Source organism: Nilaparvata lugens, chromosome 2 (assembly GCF_014356525.2).
Source record: "Nilaparvata lugens isolate BPH chromosome 2, ASM1435652v1, whole genome shotgun sequence".
NCBI lineage: Eukaryota > Metazoa > Arthropoda > Insecta > Hemiptera > Delphacidae > Nilaparvata > Nilaparvata lugens.
Genome location: NC_052505.1, coordinates 9,996,605 through 10,022,818, shown reverse-complemented (window position 1 = coordinate 10,022,818; position 26,214 = coordinate 9,996,605). Strand labels below are relative to the sequence as shown.

Genomic DNA, 26,214 nt, shown 5'->3' with positions numbered 1-26,214 from the left:
GAAAAGGAAATGGTCGAAATAACTCATAGCAATTCAGTTAAATAAATAAATTATGTATTTTATCAATATTCATAAATAATTCAACTGACAATAGGATGCATTCCCAAACATCTTAAGTTCTGTACACCACAGATATTATTCTCGAAATATAAAAGTAAAAAAATATAGCAGCTTTGGCTGGATAATTACAGAAAATCTTTATTCAATTTGTGTTTCATAAAAATATATTACTATATTGTTTTTTTGATGAAATCATTATATTATTAGATAAGGCAAATTAAAATATGATAAATAAGCTTACATGAAATAAAAATATTTAAAAATACATGTATTTCAAATGATTAATTAAACTTTTATAACTATGGTAATGACTCATTAGCATGAAATTACAATACTTAAATGAAGGATTAAAGCTAACCACAACCTATAAATAACCCATAGTTGTGTTGAAGGTATCGAGGACCTTACCACACTTTCCCTGCTTTCCACCACCATCAAACATTTCGGCAAAATAAGCTAAAATCCATTTTCAATCATTCAAATTGTGTCAAAGCTGAAATCAATTATGACTATCTATCTCTTGAATTTTTGTCATAAATTGATCGAGTCCAGACGAAAAAATGGCAGAATTAATACTGGTTTGTCCAATTGATGATCCTCACATTTATCAAGTTTGACTCGTTGTGCTTAGAAGGAACTGACAATTTTAAAGGGTCCCTTCAGGATTGAATTACTGATTAATTTACAGATTCAAATGTCATGGAACCTTGATGACTATATTATATAGGATTGAATTTCCTTAGTATTAATCTTTAGTGTTTTGCAATTAAAGCTGCTATCATAATATTGTGGTTCGAAATCTGTGGATAAGATTTCGAAATCTGTTAACTTCAAACAATGCAAATCCGGTTAAACTATATTAATTCCAACTTTGACATTGAATAATTTCGAAGCTTGTAGCACCTAATAACAGTTTTGGTTATTCAGCTGTACTTCAACTTAATGTAAATAAATTTCGAGTTTAGCCAAGCTTAAATCGGATAATTAAAATATAATACTCAAATTATTACAGTATATTATAATTATTGTGTCTCACATATAATCTTATAAATGGTTATGATTCCCCTGTTATCTATCATTAAAATTCCAGCTACTGTATAATACAAATTCAGTTATAATCTAGTTTTGCAATCATTTCAATGAGCAATGTAATTGCTCATGTGAATTAATTTGCTTAATGCTTATGAATGAAGATGGGATTCTGATAGACTATTAATCTTGATGTATTCAAAGAAGTTGTTTTCTAAACTGTGTAGGAAATCATTTTTGAAAGAAAATACTGTTTTAAGTACTGAGAAATATTACATGATGAATTCTGTTTCATGATAAAATACTCCCATAATGACAACGTTAGTATAAAATTCATTCATAGCTATCTGAAGATTAGAATATTTATCAATTTTTGTTTAATATGAGCTGATTTGAACATTTTCTAATGGTTTTTTATAAAGAAGCAATAAATTATGAATCAACCTGAGAACTGAATTTGAAATTTTGGAGAACTAATCTTAGTAGTACCTAGTGAAAAATTAATTTATAATCAAAATATTATGTATAAGTATGATAAAATATACTTTGTTACTAACTTGTACATCACCTAATATTTACAATTATTAATCTCATTAAATAGTTGTGTAAAAGCTCTTAAAGTACTTGAATAAGAATGATAATGTTGCCAGAAATATTTGTTATAAATTTATATATTAAGTTCTTTAGATAAGTTAAAAATCTGAGTAAAATCGTGAATTCAAATAAATTCAGTTGTGAAAAGTATTAATTATGCTCGATTATTGATTGATTTCATGGAATATCGTGGTCGATATATTTCATAATGTTATGACTGCTGTAATTATTCACATGTCATTCTCCTTTATACTGTATTACTGGCAACATTTACATTTACATCTTACATTCTCTTAACAATTTAATAGTCTCTAAAACACATGAGTTTCACCTAAACTAGAGTATTTACATCATACATACGACTCTCTATAAATAAATTACTAGGTCATAATATTCACCAATACACATTCAAATTCATTCACTCCTTAAAATATACGAACTTAGATTTAAGAATTTTAAAGTTACTCTGCCCGATTGGTAATTTGATATCATTGAAATGAGTATCAGAATATTTTCTGAAGAAATGTCATTTTTCCCTCGGGCATCAAACATTCTATTTTCTCCAATTTTACTTACTAGTAGAATACATTGTCCGTATTTAACAAGTATCAGTATCAACGAAATTGCGAAGTAAAAATACACTATCTACTTTTCTGCACATTTAAAAAATTGCAATCAATCAACAATTTTTAAACAAATTTCTCTGCTCTTAAAAGAGTGCAAAAACTAGATTCTCTAATACTGTTCATATTCAACAACCTACCAAGAATATGAAAATATAATATTTTAATACTATTATCAATATTATTTCCTGAAGTAAATCCGATTCACGTCAGGAACTTAAATCATTTGTGAAAAAATATCATAGTTCAAGTATAACAGATATGTAATGCATTGAATTAGATTAAAAACTTGATCTCATATTATTGAATATCACAATATTTTTACAAGTAGGCCTACTCTTCTAGTTCGGATGACAACATGCCATCTTCTTTGAGTGACGATTTTTTCGCTTCAGATTCTGGAGGTAGTATTGGCTTGAAACCCCCAAAGAGCTCTGGTTTAAAGTTATCAAAATCGAATTTACTATCTGTATTTATTTGTTCACTTTTAGTATCTGGCTCCTTGTCATGCCTCTCAATGTCGGATTTGTTCTCAATTTTTTTGATAACTGTCCAGCCTTGACTTTGAGGCGCACTCAAACTAGCTTGAAACGGAGGCTCCAAATCGATTGGCTTTGGCTGAATAGAGGAGGATTGCGGCTGGATCTCAACCGGTCTGTGATTGACAGTGTTTTTCTGATAGTTCATCATTGCGCCCACAGTAAATTCAGAATCGCCACTTGTCATTGCTACTTGGTGATGACTTGGAGCTGACATAATTACAGGCTTTGTTTGCTCTGAGGGGTTTCCCGGTCTGAATGTAGTGCTCCCCAATTTTGTATTCAGTGTAACTGAAATAGGCCTCACTGTTGATGGAGCTTTCTTATTCTCAAAAACTTTTTCACCAATCAGTAGCTGAGACGGAATGCTAGGCAAAGGTCTTACAGTTGATGGTTTCTTTGTAGCAAATGGCATGTAGTCTTGTAGGTAGGGTATTATGTTTATTTCAGAGTCATGATCTTTAATTTCTTCGGTACTACTTGAAACTGTTGGACTGAAAGCATTGTACTCCTTAGTTACAGCACTGTTTGTCAAAATTCTTTCTTCAGCCATTATATTCTCTTGTGGTTTCAGTATGGCATAGGGGAATTCATTTTTCACAGCTGGCTTATTTGGTGTTTTTGTTTTAAGGATAGGAGTATCAACTCGGTCCCTACCTCCAATTGAAAAATGCTTATCATCATCTAATGGAAATGGGTCTGAATCTTTATCATCACCTCCCAGATCAGTGGCCAAATTTGATGGTGGAAGGGGTTTTTGCGGGCCTTGAGCTCCCACCACAACTACCCCTTCATTGGTATGACTGGGCTTGGTACCTGCATTGCTAGGATAAACTAAAAATACTGGTCTGTCCTTTCTATGGTCATGGAAGTCTGTTCGCAACAATGTTTTCCTGGCCGGCGTTTGCTGCATCATTTGTAAGGTGGTCACTCTGCTAGTTGCTTGTGGTCCATTTCTAGCGTAGTATGTAGACTTTGTTGAGTTTTTCTCACTGAGAGATTTTTCCATACTTGTATCCTCCGTGAAAAGGAAGCTCACATCATCATCATTTCTGTTTGCCCTCAAATGTTGTGGCTGAGGAAGAGGAGGCGGCTGCAATGTGTCCATTGGCTCCCTCACTGGCCTCTCATTGGGCATTCCTATATTCATTGGGTACTCATTCACACCTACTTTCGCATTTGGCCTGAACTGAGGTAGAATATTGGGAAGGTCATGCCTTTGTCCATGTGGTGGCTCCTGTTTTACTCGGTTCATTGTTGAAAAAGAAGAAACTGGTATTTCTTGCTTTTGGTTTGAATTGAAAATCAAGGGAGGTTTTCCATGATTTTCCCAATGTGGCCTAGGATACACATCACCACCTGGCTTAGGAGGCCTCAAATCTGGAATAGGAACTCTCTGTGGCCTCTGTGGTAGAATAGGAGAAGGCTGAGACTGAGGATTGATGTTTTGACTGTAAGTTGTGGTAATGTAAGGTCGAGGGTTTTGTGGTCTTCCTTTGATAATTGTCTCTTTTTTGTGGCCGTCTGATGATGCAGTCAGACTGTGATCTGGTGTATCATCTGGAAATAGAATTTGTCCTACTCCTACACCCTGTCCTGGCCTAGAGAGAGGTATATCCTTGTCTCCAGGATGCTCTGAAGGCGAGCCAATAGAGAATGATGTTTGGAGAGAATAACTAGGATTCTCTTGGTTCATTGGGATCTTTATATAATGATTATCCTGTTTAGGTGGAGTGTTGAATTTAACAGTTTGTTGAGATGGCTGCTTATTGTGGGCAGGTGAGACAAGACCTGGAATCGGTCTTTGATGAGGTTGCATGGGGATTTCTGGTCTTGGGATTTTAACTATTGATACATTTGCGTGTTTTTTAAGTTGGAATTGTGACTGATTATCTTCTGGTAATCGTATGAAAGGTGGACGTTTCTGAGGAGGATGTCTGGCTGGTGCTTCTGCTGGTGGAATTTTAGATACTGAATGAATTGGTCCTGTAGGCTGAGGTCTTCCATAGTGTGTAGTTTCATGCAAAGGCTTAATATTTGTATTTTCATTAGGAATATGAGTTTGTTCTGAATTCTGGTTTGAGAATTGAGGCTTATTCACATTCTCTTGTGGATATTTTGGATAAACATAAGAGGGCTGTGGCCTTGAAGGCTCTTGAATTTGTGTATGCTGTGGAGGTTTCTTGTATACAGTACTTGCTTCTTCTTCAACAGGGATTCTTTCAACAAATTCTATTTTCCCTTGATTTGCTGATGGAATAGGTTGCTCTTGAACTGGTGCATGATATTCGAAATAAGGTTTTGCTGTAGACTTGATTTCATTGTGTTGGTGATGTTTTACAGGAACTTGTGATGACGGTGAGGACTCAATTGGTCCAAATATTGGTCTGAAAGGTTCTTCTGTCATTGGACTGAATGAGCCCTGAGATCCATAATAATTATTGTAAACATTATTTTGGATTGGTTTGTAGTCTTCTTGAGTTGTTGAGATTGGCTTGATAGTTGTAGGTCTTTCTGTAGTTTTTGTACTTGGCTTTGATGAACTACTGGTTGGCAGGAAAGTGGTTGTTGTTGTCTGTGTGGTTCGAACAGGTGTAGTAGTCTCTCTGTGTTGCTCTGTTGTTGGTTTTTGTGTGGTAGTGATCGTAGTTGAAGGTGTAGTTGTGCTACTAGTAGTACTACTACTACTACTACTAATACTTGCTGTATCTTTAGAATAGAAATACTCATCAATTGGTAATGATGTTACTATGCTAACATCATCTTCTGTCTCTTCATCATACATTTTAATAGTAGTTGATTTGCCTGTTGTAACTTTGCCATGGTACGTAGTGGGGTACTTAGAATACAATACAGTTGATGGAGTACTATGTGGTTGAGTGTACGAACTTTGCTGGTCATATTCCAGGTCGTAATCTGAATAAGCGAGATCTTCCCCTTCTTGGTATTCAGAATATGGATCCTTGGCTGATGTAGTTGAGTAGTATTTGATGGTAGTAGATGTGCTGCGAGGGGGTGGAGTTGTTGTTGTCGTTGTTGTGACTTGTCTTTGAGTTGTTGTTGTTGTTGTGACTTGTCTTTGAGTTGTTGTTGGTTTTGGTGTGCTAGTAGACGATGTGTGCCACATTGTGTAATATGATGGTGATTGAGTGCTACTTGTTGTCACATACTTGTGGTTGCTGTATCCGTTGCTGTTGTTTCTATTACCACCAGTTCCTTGAATCTTTGTGTTAGCATACGAACTAGAAATCAGTGGGAACTTATCACTAGAGCTGTAATGAACTGGAAGGTTGAGAAATTGATGGAGATCTGGTGAAATCTTGTAAGGGTTGTTTTTGAAGAGATCATTAGGTCTGTAACCTGAATCACCTTCTATGTTGCCATCTTTTCTGTCGATTTCGTCCTCTTTGAAGTCTTGAGGCTCGATGGCCACCTCTTCATCTTCGTAATAATCACTGTCGGTGCTGTTGTTGGCTCTCTGCTCGTCCAACACTCTGTCCTGCTTGGAGGCAGACGTGAACTCCACTGACTTACTGTGATATCCCGACGTGACGGCGTTTGTCTTCTTGTTGAAGTCGACCACTCCGGTCACCGGGTCTTTCTCCATGAAGAACGGCTCTCCGTTGTGGAACGGGTAGTAGCCCGGTGGCCGGTAGTCCGTGACGTCAGCGCGTTCTATGGTCATGGTGGGGTTCGGAACCTCCTCCACCGATGCCTCCTGGATGTCGGTGCCATTTGCAGAGCACTCCACTAATGCTGAACTCAGAATTGTGGTGAAAACAAGCAGGATGCTAACAACCACTGGTGAGCAGCAGTTGCACGTCATCTTCAATCTGTAAAGAAGACAAACAAAAATTACCAATGGTTCAATCTCAAAAATAAATAGATAGCCTACTATTCCAACATGTTTATCAACTTTATCAAAGAAAATTTCCATATATCAATAATTTCTTTCTGATCAATTGTGAATGTGATCTTGACGTAGTTATCCATACTGAATTGAAAGACTACATACTGTTAAATCTAAGTACTGTAAATCAAAAATGGTTTGTAAACTTTATGCTACAATAGGAAATAGCCTTGTAATAATTATCAATAAAATTCTATTATATTCTATTGTCAAACCACAGATTTATTAAAAATCGAGATACCGGTTTCGGTAGTACTCTTTTTGTTCAACATTAATTATTGAATGAAAACTATTTGACATTATCAAAACCACTCGTTTATTAAAACAATTTGAGATACTATATTATGTTGGTGTAAATGGTGTTAAAAAGTAAAAGGTGTAACAACCTAAAGTAATATCTCAGATTGTTCCAATAAATCAGTGGTTTCGACAATATCAAGTAGTTCCAATTTAATATGAATATTCACTACAACATCACCTTCACAACAACACAGAATTGAACAATTAGAAACAATTGTGTCTTAATCTATGATAATATGTATTTATTCAACTGAGATTTTGTATTATATCAGGTGACAATAATACATGATTGAAAATCACGTTTGAATGTAAATTCGAGATAAAAGCATTGTTATATTGTGTGTTTTGTGAAATTTGTTGCACTGCATCCAATTGTTGGCAACAGTGATCAACAAAAATTGTAATAAATATTTCAGAGTTCTTAGATTATCTCATGCCATGTCACATCTTGTAGCATATGATGATTTATTATCATGAATTGCTTCATGTTTCTAGAACATATTTTAAAACAATAGGTACTTTGAAAAGACCTTCAAAACTATAAACCTGTTTTTAACACAATTATTAGGTACACCATTTGATTTTAAATTTACCAGTTCAGCTGAAATAACTTCACACTTGGATATTAAAACATTTACATACATAAGTACCTATCATGTTCTAATTGATAATATTCGAAGCCCCAGATTTTGAAATGCTCTCTTCATAAATGAGTAATTATGGAATCCAATTTATGGACATTATTGAATAATTAATTCACTCGACTAATGCATTTTTTGACGCAGAATTAACAACTGAAGAGCAATCGAGAAAAACAATTGATAAGTGATGGTTGTGAAAAATGATATTAGGTTTTCAGAATATATTCATGTATGGTATATAAAGTATCAACAGTTTACAGCTTTATTCATCTTTTGTTTATCAATTTATCCATCTATCAACGGGCACGAATCATGATAAACAATAATATGATCGGGAGATGACAAAAAAACTAAACTAAATGAGTAGAAAACTGTTCTGCAAGTTTGGATTACTGGTTACCAGTATCAGAGACATCAGCTCTTATGAGAAATTTTCTTTCTTCAATTACTAGAATAGAGTTCTCGTGCACCCGGGTAGGCATGAAAAGTAGTTCGCTGAAGATTTAATTACGTTCAAGGGCATGCAGTAGGCCTAGCCATGCCAGTGTAACACGTTTCCTTTTGCTCATATGATCATGAAAGTGTAACGCCAACATAAGCTTCACTTTCCTAAAATTTAGTCCATTTTCACTAAAAAACAACGAAAACTAAGAATTTTAAATTTTGACGGTTAGAAACAGAATAAAAGCCAAAAATATCACACTCAAATCACCATTAATTGGAACATTTTTGCGTAATTTGAAGTAGCAAAAGGTGAATTACAGCATTTAATTTGGATTTTCGTTTAATAATAATAATTAATTCATTAGCATTTGAATAATTGCAATATCTCAATAATTTACATCTGTATATTGTCTGTGTTTTCGTAACAAATGAAGTTTCTATTCTATAATATTGTTGTTGATATATAACTTGAATCACAGCTATCTACTACAGAAGACAGTGGAAATATGAAACTTGGAAACACTTACGTCCTATCTTTTCCACTGACTTTATAACTAGAATCTCACTATAGTCAGTAGGGAAATTTATAACTTGACCAGCAAATCTATTGACGGAAATTGAAGTTTCGCAGAAGCAACGGCCTGTTATGTGGGAACGTGGGAGGCATTGGTCATTTAGACAAGTCGACATTCGTGGATTTATGTTGCTTCAATTTTGTCCTGTTGAGGGAACGGATTTCGAGTTGGATGAATTGAATCTGGTGACTTTTAGACAGTTGCAATCGATCCACTTTGGATGGGAGATGGGACAGGGCCTGCCTTCAGTCCATGCAACGGTTATGCTAATGCGACTGGGTCTTCTGGTTTGCATCCGATCGCAGAGGATGGGAGATGTTTGCATCTCGAGCTGGACAGATGTTGATGTCTGTTGAACAACGGTGGTTAGCTTCAAAACGGCCGGCTAAACGAAAACATTCATTTAATAGAGGCTGCAAACACGTATTATTGGCTTCGAGAATACAGTTAACCCATACATGTCATTTGTTGGTGCTCTCTAGAAATTACCTCACTCAATATTAAACAAGGCCCTAGTTTTCATACAAAAACATACCTAAACGTATCATTATATTATCGTCCCTTGTTGTTCTTTTATGGATGAAGCGTACATTTCCTTGAGGTTTCCGTGCCAAACTGGGCAAAATTCGTTTTATTTTCATTACAGAATTGGGTGTCAAGTGTCACGGATATCAAGAGTGTACAAAACTTTTAAGCTCCATGATATTCTCTACTATCATGTTCTTACAGGAATGTCCTGTATTTAATCTCCCAAATTCTAGCTTAAATTTTTGCTAATGGAACAAAAGTCTGAGTTACTGTGAGTAAAGTTGACTACTTGTGAATATGGAGAACAATAATTTCAATCCTGTTCTAGAATCAGTCCATCCCATTCCTTATGCCCAATCCAACCCTTATTATGAAACTTGATCCACAAAATTTAATTCTTTCCATTCATGTGTTATATCCTTGATATGTATGATACATTTTTCTTTATTTCAGCACACTTCCAGTAGCCCACTGCATTTGCATCATGTCATTGGTTTCATGATATTAAAAATTTGTCTATGAATAAAAATAGAAAACTAAGTACCCTTTTTGAAATTCTACAGATGGAATTACTGAGATATTGCAATTATTCAAATGCTAATGAATTAATTATTATTATTTAACGAAAATCCAAATTAAATGCTGTAATTCACCCCGAAGACTTCTGCTACTTGTAAATATTGACAACAGGGTAAACAGCTAGAAGGAAATTCGATGAGCGCTACTATTCAAAAATTATTTGACAAATAGTTATTAAATTATTTAACAAATAATTATTCAAAAATTACTACTGATCAAAACCTAATCATATTAGGTTTATACCCTATAAGGTATGTTATATTCAAAACCTAATAATTATTAAATTATTTAACAAATAATTATGAAATAATTGATTAACGAATAATTTTTGAATAGTAGCGCTCATTGAATTTCCATCTAGCTGTTTACCCTGTTGTCAAAATTTGCAGTAGCAGAAGTCTTCGGGGTGAATTACAGCATTTAATTTGGATTTTCGTTTAATAATAATAACTTTTTAAAATTATTTAGTCACAAAATTTTTTAGCTATATATGATGTCATTATCAAGTCAATTAGATTTATATTTTTATTTATAGACAAAAGTAGCCCTAAAGAAAAAATACAATAAGAAATATTGTCGTATGTAATACTGACCGTGTATAGCGGTACTTATTCTATTAGATTTTCAATCCAAACAAATCTATCGAGTACATAAATTGAAAGTATTTGCACTATAATCCATTATCCAGAAGTACCGTATGCTGCGAATCTCTCCTCACAAAAACATGTTTGATCTAGTTGCTGCTACTACTAAAATCATATCTCAGGAATTCAATTATCTATATGTAACTTTCGATTTTTATACCCAGGAACATTACTTTAGCTGTAGTTGCCAATCGTGAATCATATCTCAACTATTATCCTGTACGTAACTAAAGATTTTTTTACAAATATTTCAGTTGAAAGCTGCTATCTGAAGCAGTGTCATATTGTGATTGAATAGATCCATTAATGTTTGAAGGAACAGATATAGTGTTTATGAGTTGAGAGGTGTATTTTACGGTCCAATAGGAAGCTTTGCTTTGGCTGAGCTGTTGTGAGGCTGATGATGGGCATCAGGCCTTGGCCATGATTCCGTCATGCGTTGTCCGTTCAGTTAATGGCCTCTCTGCCGCACAAAGGCTGCTGAAAAGATCAGCGGGACAGAGAAACTGTCAGCTATTAGTGGCGCAGACGATTTTCACACACACTTAGAACCCTTAAATAGGTTTTATCCTAAAATGACCGCATAAACTTTCTCTGATTGTGGTGACATCCGTGAACGTAATGGAATATTGACTTTAGAAGAAAGTTAATGATACCGTTAACAATACGTTTCTCGAGACGTGGATTTGTGATGTCTAGCTGTACCGATGTTATGGAGACGTAATTGCTTTGGTGACCAAACTTCAGCTATCATTTGTTGGAATAGTTAGTCATTTTTCTTCACTATGCTCAGAATAATACCGTAATACAAGGAATACAAGAAACGGAGATACCTATACCCATCCTCTTTGGTTTAGTCATAGAGAAAATCAGCTTATGCTATTCTATAATGTTGAGTTCAGTGGTCAACCGGCTGAGGGCACTTTTTGTCGCGCGGGAAACCTCACACGACTAGTTTTCCTTATAGCAAAAATCCTGTTCATTCAACCTATCATATCCTGAACTTTCTTTATTCTGAATTTGTTTTCGTACAACTCCTCGCTTGAATTACCTCGACAATATTGGTGGTCTATTCATTTCCCAATAATTATCAGAGCATCAATATTTCTTTGTACCGTACTTGACTTCTATTAGTTTTCCACAAGGAGATTCCACTGTATGTGTCATCGTCTCACTTTCTCCGCTTAGTTTAGTTCCTTCTAAAAATGCCTGTTATTCAGAACATAAGCCATCAACCACTTCACAGTATCGTATGTGTCACCTTTCCACCTAATCAACCTGTGATTTGTACAGTTGTTCGGTGGATTACACCTTCGTAAACAAAGATTCGAGTTATGACTACTTTCTCGTCTGCGTTAATTGAGACATTGCCACTTATTAACGGCATACTTGTAATCCGTACTCAGAAAGTAATTCACCTTGTTTCCTGTGTCTTAAAGTTACCGAGAAATACTATTATAGCCTGCTAGAAGGCTAGGAGAGGCATTCCTACTGCAGTGCTATTATCTACAGCTGTCAAAACTAAAAAGTAGAGCACTGTACAGTTTTATAGACCAGTTCGCTTCCATTCAACAATATCAAAAACATTTTTCTTAATTAAGTATCCACGTTTAATAGATGGGAGCCATCTGCTAATTGGTCGTTCTTCAAGTTCCTCGCACACAGGCATCATAGTCTATGTGAAGAACATTTCCTATAACGCATTCTACAATATTTTTTTGTAATATGTATTTATAAAGAGGAATAAATTGATTTGATTTAATTTGATTTAGATTTGTTCTACTGAAGAAATAATTGATGCAATTCAACATTTTTGAAAAAAAAATAGTGTAGCCAACGATATGAATATACGACTTGGATGAAACTAAACGTATAGCTAATTATGATATCAAATGCGGATGTATATTGCAAGCAGCTTTGCACTGATTGTCCTCATCGGTAAATAGATTCAGTCAATGATATAGTATATCTGTGGACCAATCTCTATAACAGAGTGCTTCTGAAATAGACGGAAAAGCTTATTCGGGTGCTTTCTTACATCAAAATAAAGAAACAAAAATAATACCAGTAAATATAGTTACCTATTGAATGTTTTTTTAACCGAGATAATGATGGCGGAAAATTTCATATTTTTCTTCAGATTTTCAATTTTATTATTTTGTGACGGCCTTATTAAGGAAGGTACTTGAGTGATCAATTCTTATGCGAAATTAGCTGAGAAATCCAATGGAACCAGTTATAAGCTTGTTACTTTGATGATTATTGAGTTAATGGGCTAAATATCCTAAAAACCAAACTTTTTGAACTTCAAAGTTTGGACATAAATATGTTACCTTATCGCTGAATGGTATTTTGAATTATGTAATATTGTAGAAAATTTCATTCTAAAGTAGAAGTGTTCAGTAACTTTTTCGTCTAAAAGGCGCTCAAACCTAACAAATCAGAATTTAGAGGAGACAAAACGAATAAAGATAGCTGTTTGTCTCCTGATTTTTTGTGTCTGTTTTAGACAAAATAGTTACTGAACTTCATTTTAGAATTAAATTCTCTGAAGGTTCATGAGATTCGAACTGGTATTGATCATACGGGCCTAAATATATTTCTGAAGGATTTATGGACCAATGTTTCACTGAACTTTTAGGTGGCTCTCATCTTTGAGGTGGTTCCTCATCTGCTGTGAGGAGGAATTATGAGGGCAATAGAGAGATCATTGATAATGTTTGTCAAGTTCATTGTATGAAGTTTTTGATGAGTTTTCCTTTGAAACTTTAAACAAGATTACATTAAGCCCATATAAGCGAAGTGATTTTAAGATTACATTACTCTACCTCACGTTTCTCATTGATTATTCTAGTGATAGTGAATAACTGCTGACCGAATTTTATAGTGGTGTACGGCTACCTTAGGTAAGGAGACGCTCTTTCCGCTACTCTTTTCAATTTAGTGCTGGAAAAAACACTGCAGAAGTTGGGTACGACACGAACAATAATAAATAGAACCTGCCAAGCTATGGCCTATGCGGACGATATTGTTTTGTTAGCAAGGAATGAGCATAGCCTGAAAGAAATGTTTTGCACACTCAAGGAGGAAGCTACAGTTTTAGGCCTTGAAATAAATGTAGGTAAGACCAAGTACATGCGAATGTCAGCAGATGAAAGAAGAAGACTGATTAGAAACTTGAAAATAGAAGACGATTGTGAAGTGGAAGGCGTCAGCGAGTTTAAATACTTGGGAGTAACACTGACAGCTAATAATAAACTAGTCATGAAATCTCCACTCGAATTATGATGGGCAATCGGGCATATTATGCTAATCAGAAAATTTTCAAAAGCAGACTGATTTCTAGGCAAACCAAGGTAAAGATGTACAAAACATTGATAAGGCTGGTTGTGACTTATGGAGCTGAAACGTGGACCATTTTAAATAGAGATGAAAGAGCGTTGAGGTCTTTCGAGAGAAAGATGTACAGGAGGATATGGGGACCAGTCTGCGTTGAAGGAAACTGGAGAGCCAGATTTAACAATGAGATTGATGAGGCAATTGGCGAAAGAAATATTATAAGGTGTATCAAAGCAAAAAGAATAGAATGGCTTGGTCACGTGGTAAGAATGAGTGATGAAAGAGTACCACAAAAGCTGCTTGATGAAAGGATGATGGGCACCCGAAAAAGAGAAAGGCCAAGAAGAAGATGGATCAGCGATGTGGTGGAAGATCTCCGTGTGCTAGGTGTGGCGAACTGGCGGCAGGGAGCACAAGAGCGGGATGTATGGAGGCGTCATGTAGAGGAGGCCAAGGTCCACCCAGGACTGTAGAGCCAGATAAAGTAAAGTAAGGAAAAGTAAAGTGAGTTTCACTGAACTTTTAGGTGGTTCACATCTTTGAGGTAGTTCCTCATCTGCTGTGAGGAGGAATTATGAGGGCTATAGAGAGATCATTGATAATGTTTGTCAAATTCATTGTATAAAGTTTTTGATGAGTTTTCCTTTGAAACTTTAAACAAGATTACATTAAGCCCATATAAGCGAAGTGATTTTAAGATTACATTACTCTACCTCACGTTTCTCATTGATTATTCTAGTGATAGTGAATAACTGCTGACCGAATTTTATAATGGTGTACGGCTACCTTAGGTAAGGAGACGCTCTTTCCGCTACTCTTTTCAATTTAGTGCTGGAAAAAACACTGCAGAAGTTGGGTACGACACGAACAATAATAAATAGAACCTGCCAAGCTATGGCCTATGCGGACGATATTGTTTTGTTAGCAAGGAATGAGCATAGCCTGAAAGAAATGTTTTGCACACTCAAGGAGGAAGCTACAGTTTTAGGCCTTGAAATAAATGTAGGTAAGACCAAGTACATGCGAATGTCAGCAGATGAAAGAAGAAGACTGATTAGAAACTTGAAAATAGAAGACGATTGTGAAGTGGAAGGCGTCAGCGAGTTTAAATACTTGGGAGTAACACTGACAGCTAATAATAAAACTAGTCATGAAATCTCCACTCGAATTATGATGGGCAATCGGGCATATTATGCTAATCAGAAAATTTTCAAAAGCAGACTGATTTCTAGGCAAACCAAGGTAAAGATGTACAAAACATTGATAAGGCTGGTTGTGACTTATGGAGCTGAAACGTGGACCATTTTAAATAGAGATGAAAGAGCGTTGAGGTCTTTCGAGAGAAAGATGTACAGGAGGATATGGGGACCAGTCTGCGTTGAAGGAAACTGGAGAGCCAGATTTAACAATGAGATTGATGAGGCAATTGGCGAAAGAAATATTATAAGGTGTATCAAAGCAAAAAGAATAGAATGGCTTGGTCACGTGGTAAGAATGAGTGATGAAAGAGTACCACAAAAGCTGCTTGATGAAAGGATGATGGGCACCCGAAAAAGAGAAAGGCCAAGAAGAAGATGGATCAGCGATGTGGTGGAAGATCTCCGTGTGCTAGGTGTGGCGAACTGGCGGCAGGGAGCACAAGAGCGGGATGTATGGAGGCGTCATGTAGAGGAGGCCAAGGTCCACCCAGGACTGTAGAGCCAGATAAAGTAAAGTAAGGAAAAGTAAAGTGAGTTTCACTGAACTTTTAGGTGGTTCACATCTTTGAGGTAGTTCCTCATCTGCTGTGAGGAGGAATTATGAGGGCTATAGAGAGATCATTGATAATGTTTGTCAAGTTCATTGTATGAAGTTTTTGATGAGTTTTCCTTTGAAACTTTAAACAAGATTACATTAAGCCCATATAAGCGAAGTGATTTTAAGATTACATTACTCTACCTCCCGTTTCTCATTGATTATTCTAGTGATAGTGAATAACTGCTGACCGAATTTTATAATGGTGTACGGCTACCTTCCACCTACTATTCCATTTAGTGTCCAGCAACAACGCATAATAAAAATAGGATGCATTGAAGGAAATGCATGCGTGAAGCAAGTGTCGGTATGCTCAGGAATGATAGCATCCTTCAAGGTTCATTGAACGTTTAAATACTTTCACCTACGTTGAATGGCGAACGTGTTCTGATCGGTCTACATCCGACGACCAAGGCTGAATTAAGGCTAGTCAGCAGTCAGCAGTCAATTCGCCGGCCGGCAGTCGCTACTTGCTGCTTCAAATTAGTAATAAAGACAATCGTCAACTTTCTCTGCACATAAATTACCCGTCTCAGAGGAAATTATAACAGTTTTTCAATGCTCGCTTCGACTGACTCGAGTCGGGGCTGTAGCTTGGAAATTTTTCAAAATCAAGTGTCTAAAACTTGTCTGCTAGCTAATTGTACGCGGCTACTTTCTCGTTGTAGTATGCGCTCAACGCATAACCCAACTAACAACGTTTCCATTACATGTAGCATCTTGATTGCAAGTTGTCTATAGAAAATTCTGCATGTATGTGATCTGTGATCTCAGCAAGATATGCGTAGTGTCATTGAAATGACTGAGATCACATATGCAGAATTCTAATGGCTACTAATAGTCTTTTGTTAGTAGAATGTCTGTGTGTTTGCACAACAGGCACGGATCCAGGGGTGATCAACACCCCCCCCCCCACCAACACTTTTCCAAGTAGAGATTGAAAATTGTTTATTTAGGGTTCAACAATAAGTACCCCTTGACATTTGAATGAGAAAATCCAAAAACATGTTTAATATTAAAAAATAAAGCTCTCAAATGTTGTTTTCTATTAAAAACTTCAGCAATTTTCCATTTTCCGGGCTGTGGGGTTCGACGACTACCCGAATCACCCCCCCCCCTAGGTCAGTGTCCTTGATCCGCGCCTATTGCACAAAACCCACATTCATATTGTATTATTGAGGCAAATAAAGAATTTGAATTTTGAATTTTTATGTTTGTGATATGTGTGTATCCTAGTCCTAATATCCGTGTCTTTTTTCCCCCAATCCAACTGCCCCTTCACAAGCCTGAGGCTTGATTCATTCCCGTAGTGCAATGTTTATACTATTTATTGCATTTTCAATAAATTATAAAATTTATTTAATATATGAGGAGCAGGCAACCTGTGCTCCGCAAGGGTCAAATAAAAAACTTGACAAACTGAAAACTTGACCTATTGGAATATTAAATAATTTATAATAAGCCTATAACCATCCTCGAAAAATTAAGAATTTATGTACAAAATTTCAAGTGAATCAAACCATGGAACGTTCAGACGTGATGATGCGTCATTCGTAATTTTCTATCCCTCACGTGTATAAGCTAATTTTCTCCTTTATTATAGATGTACACATAATTCAATATAATATTTAAGTATACTGTGTACTGTATTTGAAGTGTTGCAAGTTATGAGGAGCACAGTTTGCTTTCGCCAGCTGGTACCCTCACTTCGAACAATTATTCTACATTGGCCCTATGAATGCAGAGTGATAGGAGAAGATGTGTGAGAGAACATTCCAACCCTTACATCTCTACCACACCAGTCACTCCTTCACCGTTTGAGGGGTTGAGGTTCATGTTAAAACTCACGGCCTATAAATTAAATTGCATTTTTAAAAGTAGATGGAGTCACGGTATTTAGATGAAAATATTTTTAATTATTCTTCTTCTATATACCGTGATTGGAGTCACTTCCGATCCTATTCAATAGCACGTACTTCAATATACCGTCAGCTTTTGTCGAAGCGACTTTGGGTGACTACATGTAGGCCTACAATGAACACCACACGGTTCGCCCGAATGGCTAAGTGGCACGGCGGATATCAGCGCGAGTGTGCGTCACCTTTGACGGCCCACAATGTAGGTGAGTTGTTGACGAACGAGCATTCCATGTCGATTTGCAAGATAAAGCTCGGTTCAATAGAGCCGCGCGCAAAATGAAACTGAGTTATTGCGGTGACATTCACTTCATCTAGTTCTCAGTTGATCAAGAATTAGCCCGGGTAGGCAACTTCAGTATGCCGAGTTCCTGTTGCTTTCAGAGGGTCCATTGGATAGTGTACAGTATCATAAATCAGCCATATATAAGAGTCATACAACATAAGAATCAGAAAGTCCAGTGGATAGTCTACTTTACAGTATCATGAATATATTTAATTATAAAATTATTAATAATACCAGCAAATTGACATCTCAACATCTCAGTTTATTCATAATCAACCCGAGTAGGCAACTTCAGTACGCCAAGTTCCTGTTGCGTCCAGAAAGTCCAGTGGAAGTGGATTCATTATTTAATATTCCAAAACTAACAGGAAATCCTGAATAATACCAGCTTATTACCATTTTATAGCAAGAGCCTAATCCCTAACCTTTCCCTCATCTAACATTCAACCTAACTTCTGAACGACCTGAATGGCTCAACTTCCCATTTTTCAGTATATCTCAAGAAATGGTCGAAATAGGTACTTGATGAACTGAGAACTAGACGAACTGTTCACTTTCAATTCCGCGTTCCCGCGGCAGCTAGTGGCAGCTACTAGTCACTGTGTGTCTGTGTAGCGTCTTTAAGAGCCACTAGCCACACTTCCTCCTGACTATTTCTCTTACATTCTATCCTGAACACAAATATGATTAAAGCTACTGTGATACTCCAAACATGAAATCGAAGAGCGATTTCCTATCAGCAAAGATACGATGAACAGACGAGACGACTTTAAAAATGTGAAGTTAGCTATTGATTGATAGAAATAGGAAAATAAGCAGAAATGCAGGTATGATTCTCAATAAAACACCACTTGTAGTGGGACTGCGTCTTTTATGACTGTACGTCTGTACACCTATGATAATCAAAGTTGATTATAAACATAACTTTTATATAAATGGTTCATATTACAGTTGTCACTGAACGAAAATGATATAATGAAGTCTCTAGGAAGGATAGATTGTCAATATTCATGACTAGCAGGTAACCCGTGCTCCGCAAGGGTCTAATTAAAAACTTGAAAAACTGAAAAAGTTATGAAATCTTGAAAAATTGAAAATAGGCCTATAATTATCCTCGGTAAATTAAGAATCCATATGTAGAATTTCATGTTAATCAGTTCAGACGTGATTCGTGAATTTCCTATCCCCTACGACAAGCCGATTCTTTCCTTTATTATATTATAGATTGTTATTCCTTTATTATTTATATATACTTTGGACTTGAGGTTGTTAGCATAGAGAAAACATAAGTACTAATTTATGTAGTAATTTGTTTAGAGAGCCTTTTTCTATTCTTCTAAACTCTAGGGTGTTGGGCAGAATGACAATGAAGAAAAGGGAAATCGTGAGTGTTTCTGGATAAACTGATAAAGTATGAACTAGGTCTTTGAGGTACTTGATGATACGTTCAGTGGAAGTCGATCCATGGGCTAAGTCCTGTGACAAGTGCTTAGTTTAATGGAACAGGCTTATCAGCTACTTCGACAATGCGGAACCTCTTGTAAGCGCACCGTTAGCATTCATGTACTCACAAAAAACATTCTCTTCCGTTACAAAGATGGCAAAATCAACCTATTAGTAAATGTTCTCGAATGGTTCTTAGCAGATATTCAAGTGCTATTTTCACATACGTTTTGAACTGCAGATTGAGAAACAAATTGATTTGTGATTGGAAAAACGTCTCCTGTTTCGAAAAAAAACTTTTAAATTAGCAATATCTAACATTTAACTCTTCTCCAAAAATCTCTCATAATTTCGTTTCTGGAACAAACTGGGATAAATGAAAGAATACTACCGGTACGTTATTTTTAATTATTCTGTAGATGTTGATTGGAACTGTGCATCATTTTTATAATTCTCCATAATTTTCATTAAAAGTTTTTCTTGTTAAAGATAACGAGTAACTTCTTGATAATATCAAACCCCCGTTAAGAAAAACTGGAGCTGAATCTTGTTTTGACACATCATAACATCAATTTCCTCAAAATTGGAAAACTACTAACAATAAAAATTCTACTGTAAAAATTTTGTAGGTGCATGACTGAGTTTTCTACTTGTGCCTGACCCTTTCCCTCAAAGTTGAAAGCAAATTTTAATGCTTCTCTCTATTTATAAGATAGAATTATTTATTATCACTAAACGAAAATACAAATTAAAAATGGATCGAATTTCCATCTAGCTGTTTACCCTGTTGTAAATATTTGCAGTAGTAGAAGTCTTCGAAATGAATCACAGCATTTAATTTGGATTTTCGTTTAATACTAATTAATTCATTAAAATTTGAATAATTATTGCAATATCTCAGTGATTTCCATCTATAGAATTATTCATAATAATTAATATAGTTATACATATTCATATAATATTACAAACTATTATTCTTTTCCTACAGTTACGTTGAAAAGTGGCCATTGCTGCACTGATTACAGAACGCAAAGAATCACTTTTCCGCTCTAGTGCGGGAAAAATTTTTCTGCACTCCAGATTTGCAACATGGCAACGCAAAATACTTAGTAGGTTATATGGAGCAACAGTGCAGCAAAATCAAAATGAAGTTGGTAACAGTGACTGGGCTGCTATAGTGAGCAGAGGTGCAACGAAGCACAACGCGCAAATTATTAGTATTATATATTATAACCAAGGACAACATTTTTATTCAATTTGACAATAAATTAAGGTTTTTATCAATAATAAAATTACACAGAAAAACATTTGATGCATTTCAGGCAATTTTACCCATAATTACCCACTTTTCATATTCAATGGTAACTGTAGGAAAACTTAATGTGAAATACGTGCGCAAAGTTCCTCTGCTGCACTCAAGAAACCATTCCGCCCTCGCCTACGGCTCGGGCGTAAACGTTTCTTTCGGTGCAGCAAACTGTCACTTTGCGCACTAGTTGCACAAATAACTATTTCCATTTCTCTTACCTTTTAGGTACGTGGTATATTTCTCAGAACTCCTTCATGAGTTGAAATCTCCTATTGCTGAAACAATGAAAACGCTTGTTATTGAAAATTGTCATTTGGTCTCATCAAATCAATATTTTTCAAGCAGACAGATAATAAGGCCTAAGGAATCTACGAGGATAATCATACTTGATACCATATTTTTTGTAAAAAATTCTCAAGAACTATTTTGATTAGTTCTTGTTAATGGCTGCTAGGAAATTGAAGCTTGCTTCTTGCTTTGGCTAATAACGTTTTTTGGAACCGTTTATAAATATAGCTATCAACTATCGAAAAACATCTTATTGAAAATCAAATTAATACAGCACACGGTTGTTGGAGAATTCTCAAATTCAAAACAACCCAATAACAATAACTGAAACTAAATTCGTTTGTGAACTGATCTAGCTAGATGATTGGAAGGGAGCAGCCTCAGCAAGCATCTACATGTAATGAAAGTTATAGCAGAGACAAATAATCTTGAACGGTATCTTTACTCTATGGCTATAGGAACTGTCTTAGGCTGTAGGGCTATAGGGCTGTCTTATAGGCTAGCAGTAAAGACAGACGGAGAGTGAAGTAATATGAAATGGGTAGCTGGCCCTGACTTTGACTTTGGCCGTGGTCAAAATCAAATTATTTTATTTTGACCACGAAGGAGATTAAGAATAAGAAGGAGAAAAGGAGAAAGAAGTTGAAGAAGCAGATGAAGGTAATGAAGAAGAAGGAGAAAACTAAAACTTCTCCTGACTTTGGGTGCGCCTCTAACGGGAAGCTCTGATCGGTCCAGTTCAATGACCAAGGTCGATCCCGTAATGTGACCTTCCTTTGACCTTCACCCATTTACACGTTTCATCCGAGGCTCAGCTCACATATTCCTTCTTATCATTCTGTTACCACCTTGGAAGGGTGCTCTCCATCGTTCTTATATATTTCCCATAATAACCAAACACCGTATGTCAGAAAAAGGTGCATTATCTTTCTTATCAGTTACTCACAATAACGAACCATAGTATGTCAGAACTGAGAAAAGGTCATTGAATATAGAATGAAGATGAGCTTAACGATTGTCATGAATAAGCGGATAAGTCAAATATTTGGAGCTGCAGTGAATAATGGTATTTGGGTTTTGGAAACGAGACAGAGATGTCATGGATGATAGCATTATGTGCTAAAATGTTGGGGGAATCCCTTTCAGCTATAAGCTACGTCAAGTAATAATATTGTATATTCCTTGAGTAATATATGGAATAAATGCTCAGTTGAGAACACATACAATAAAGATTAATAATCATTTTTTTAAATATATGATTTGTTTGTCAATTGTGATGTTTGGTAATAGAGGGGCTTCTGAACGTGTTACAAATAATTGAATCTCTTATTAAAGTGGTGTGAAAATAACTGAAACTGAATAAAAATATAATTATTTTCCCATCTGGAATGGAAAGTTAACTTTCAACATGCTCATTAATGTGAAATAATTCATGGAATGATCTATTAAACACCCTTAACAAATAATAAGGAAAATGTTGTGCACCACAAAGTTCAGATTTCAATTGTAATTATTATGATTAACTGAAACTTGATGTGTTTTTTGTTTGTTGTGATAAATCAACTTTCATCAAATACCTGACTGGAATAACAGCACATTCCAGCGTTGCCAGGAATTTTAATAGATTCCTGGACATTTTACGTAAGAGCTTCCAAGTAAGGTTTTTCTGAGTACCTTCTATGGAAGAGTTCCAAGTTATGTCAACTAAAAAATTAGTTGTTGTTTAACGTGCAATATAAACAAGTGAGATAGTGTACCAGGCAATATGGAGCTACGAGTTATCTAGTCCAGTCCTTATGACCGAATTGGGAGTCTCACTAAATTCCCCATGTTCATAGTGATAGATCTAGTGCTTTGTTATCAATTATTTACTGTACCGTGTTGTTATTTTTATTCTGATAGTATTCACCTAAAATTTGAGAAACTGTTCTAGGGTTGGAACGTGAATGAAAATCTTTCAAATTATTTCATTACTGCTAGTAAAGAAAAAGAAGACTTCAACGGGCTTAATGCAGTTATCATGCAGTTTTCCAATCCGATCACATAATTATTATTATGGTCAGTGATGACAACGGCCTAGATTGGTGCATGCCACACATGTCCGTCATATGATCTGTCCCACCACCCCACAGATATATCGGACATGAGTAGGATCGTATCGCTGCATAATAAGTGAGGCCCAGGCTTTACTAAACTTATTCACTATTATCTTTGATTATGGATAAGTTTTTAAACGTATCCATAATCAAAGCTATCATGATCTAGAACCGCTGTCTTGCAATGGTATTTCTTGATATACCCCGCTATTTTTAATGTGCATTCTCTGAATTTTGTCTTTTATTCTTCATCATTTATTTTATTCAGTACAGTGATTGTCTCCTCAAATATATCTTGCCTTTGAAACACCTACACCGTAGGTGTAGGTTTCAAAGTTATAAGTGTATGAAATAATTCAGTGGTCACACTAAAATATTATAATTTCTTCAACGTTTCTCTCCATCCCACATCGAAGCAGTCTGCAAGCGTAAATTGAAAGGGTGGCTGCTTAGTATTGGCTTATCCTTATACTACTATCATCTTATTCTAATCAGACTAGGTAATGAAAAGTCATCTTTATTCTGACTTTAAAAAATGTATAATTTGATTTCATTATGACTTATATGTATATTGTGTATAAATATATTAAAATATAGTTGAATATTATAACTATTATGACAATATCTCATGCAATCATGTAATTTTTCTTGGGAAAATAAAATATTCTTATTCTTAGACTGTTTCCACCATTCACAATTATTAATCATCTCCGTTTTAGTAGGCCAGATTCGCCATTTCTTCAAAACAATTCGACTGTAATTGAGAATGATTGACAATTGGTTGGAATAGCTCCGTACTACAAAATGGCGGTTGAGTGACTCCTTATTTTTGTGAACAACCAATCAGAGTGAAGAGGCGTCTACTACGAAGGTGTTAATCGCTTGTGATTGGTCGAGGAGTTGGAGCTGTTTGGGAGTAGGAGGAGGGATTTGTTTGGCGTAGTACCGTATTTGTTTGATAAAATGCAGCAGTCTATGGGACAATATGCGTTTGTTATGGACCAATGAAATTGAAGGGGCTTTTTATTTATTTTACAGGAAAGCACTGACTGGGAGAGAAAAACTAAGAATACTTCTTGTATTATTTCTCTCCTTAATTTAGATAACATTTTAAAAGTCCGAAATAGGGTTATGATTCCACTTTTATGAAATTTAGTCCATTTTCACTCAAAAGGAACAAAAAGAATTTCAAATTTTGACGTTTTAAAAACTGTTTACTATGAAGGTGTTAGTCGCTTGTGATTAGTTGAAGATTTTGAAAGATGTAATAAAATGAATCACCCTATTCAAATATTGTGATTATAGTAGTGACAACTAAAGTCAATTGTTCCACAATTGGAGTACCTGCATTGGATGAAATAAAAAAAAATCATGTTCAGGTGTTCAGATATTATGATATTGTCATTCTTATTTGAGCTTATTCAAAATTTCCTAGATTCAATTCAATTTATTTAATTTATATACCGTATATTAATTTGGCGGGCTGTTATCATGCTGGTCAACTTCACATACGTGGGCTTATGCTCTCTTATCTCTTTTCTATTTAGGGCTACTTAGCAATACAAATATCAGTACCCTTTTTTAATTATTTTATCACAACATGTTTCGGACATTCATGCTATTTTCAAGACTTGAAAGAACTAAGATTTGTAATTCTATTCAGCCTATGCTCTCTTTTTTGTTGAGGGTGATGCCAAAATTAGCTCCAGGCTTGAGAGTGGGTGATGAGACGGATGATAATGAGAGTTTAATGGACTAATGAGATTATTAATGGACCTACAGCTAAAGCTTCCACCGGGAAGCGATTCTTAGAAATGATTCCAAAATCGTTGTGTGAATCAGAAACTTAAAACGCGCTACTAGAATAATTATACTGTTCTGATTGGCTTCTTTAGCTTAGTGACCAAAGCGAGCTTGGCTGAGAACGTTTTCACGAGTCAGTACAAATTCACAAACACGATATTGGAAAGACGCGTAACGTATTGGTATTAATGCAATTATTGAATAAATTATTTTACATTCAATGAATTTGAATTACATTCCTTTAGTAAATGGAATGTAAAGACATTGCATTATAGACAGTCTTATTGTCTGCCTTTTACAGGTGACCGGGTCACCTTTTGTTCAATTAATAGGAGTAATTTCCACGATTGAGTTATTTCTTTATCTTTACTCTTCCGTGATATTGGTTGATGATATTTGGGGAGATGTTTTAAAATGTCAGTTTGAATTTAACTAAGAACGTTTTGTTCGATTACACATTCAATATAATCAATAATTATCCTTGCATGTACATTTTTACATTTTGTTTGGCAGTTCGTCATTTATAAAAACAATAAATTGTTCATGAATATAAACAACAAGAAGAACAAGTCAATCAATCGATTATTATTAATGATCATTATTATTATTTTTATTGTTTATCATTAATAAACAATCATCATTAAATGAAAATTCAAGTGAAATGCTGTAATTTCCATCTGTAAATTAGTTAAGATTGAAAGATATGGCAGAACCCCCTAGGAACTAGGAATTCTGATACAAGAATTTTATACAAGAATAAAATTGTGATAGCTCAAGAGTTTTATTGTTTAGTATAGTTCTATATTTTGTTGTTTGATTTTAGTAAGTATATTATATCGTTTCTTGAATTGTATAAACTTTATTGCTTGATTCTATGCTTTAAACTTGATTCTATGTAACTGCTTTGAATTGTATTCAGAAGGAAAAAGTAAATTGAATTGAACTCTAAAATGACATTCATGTCACATTAAACACATTACATTAATTAAAGAGAGTCTCATTGTCTGACTATTACAGGTGACCAGGTCTACCATTTGGATTAATAGAAGGAGTAACTTCCACGATCGAGTTACTTCTTTTCCTTCACTCTTTCCATTACATCAGGAATTTTCCAAACTTTTCAATGCATGCATGTAATGTCCCACAAGCCAGAAGAATAATCGATTACTTGAAGGAAACCATTATTAATTTTATTCACTGATTATTTACTTGGAGGGGAACATAAAAGTTCAGTACAATAATAGAAAGAAGATCGGAGAAACTGATAAGCGGATAGAGAGAGTGTGAACCTGATAATGTGAAAGTGATAGAATGTGTGTCTTGCCGGTGTTATTGGCTGGGAATTCTCAATGGAATTCCTGATTCAGAGTTAGTGAGAAGCCTAAGCCGAACAGCACACACTGCACCAGGAAGAGGCCCTCTACAATATACACCTCTGTTCTCTGCAGTGTCCAAGCTGTGTGAAAGGGAAATG

The 26,214-nt window shown here is 35.3% G+C and overlaps 1 protein-coding gene across 1 annotated transcript in view; it reads right to left on the bottom strand.

The window, feature by feature from the left end:
• Nucleotides 1–238: 238 nt before the first annotated feature.
• LOC111052701 overlaps nucleotides 239–26,214 on the bottom strand; it is a 44,485-nt gene continuing 18,509 nt past the window's right edge. The window contains exons 2-3 of the mRNA XM_022339452.2: nucleotides 20,772–20,828; nucleotides 239–6,678 (exon numbers count right to left, since the gene is read on the bottom strand). Of these exons, the coding sequence (XP_022195144.2) occupies nucleotides 2,640–6,671 (4,032 nt within the window). The 5' untranslated portion in view covers nucleotides 6,672–6,678; nucleotides 20,772–20,828 and the 3' untranslated portion in view covers nucleotides 239–2,639. The remainder of the gene's footprint in view (nucleotides 6,679–20,771; nucleotides 20,829–26,214) is intronic.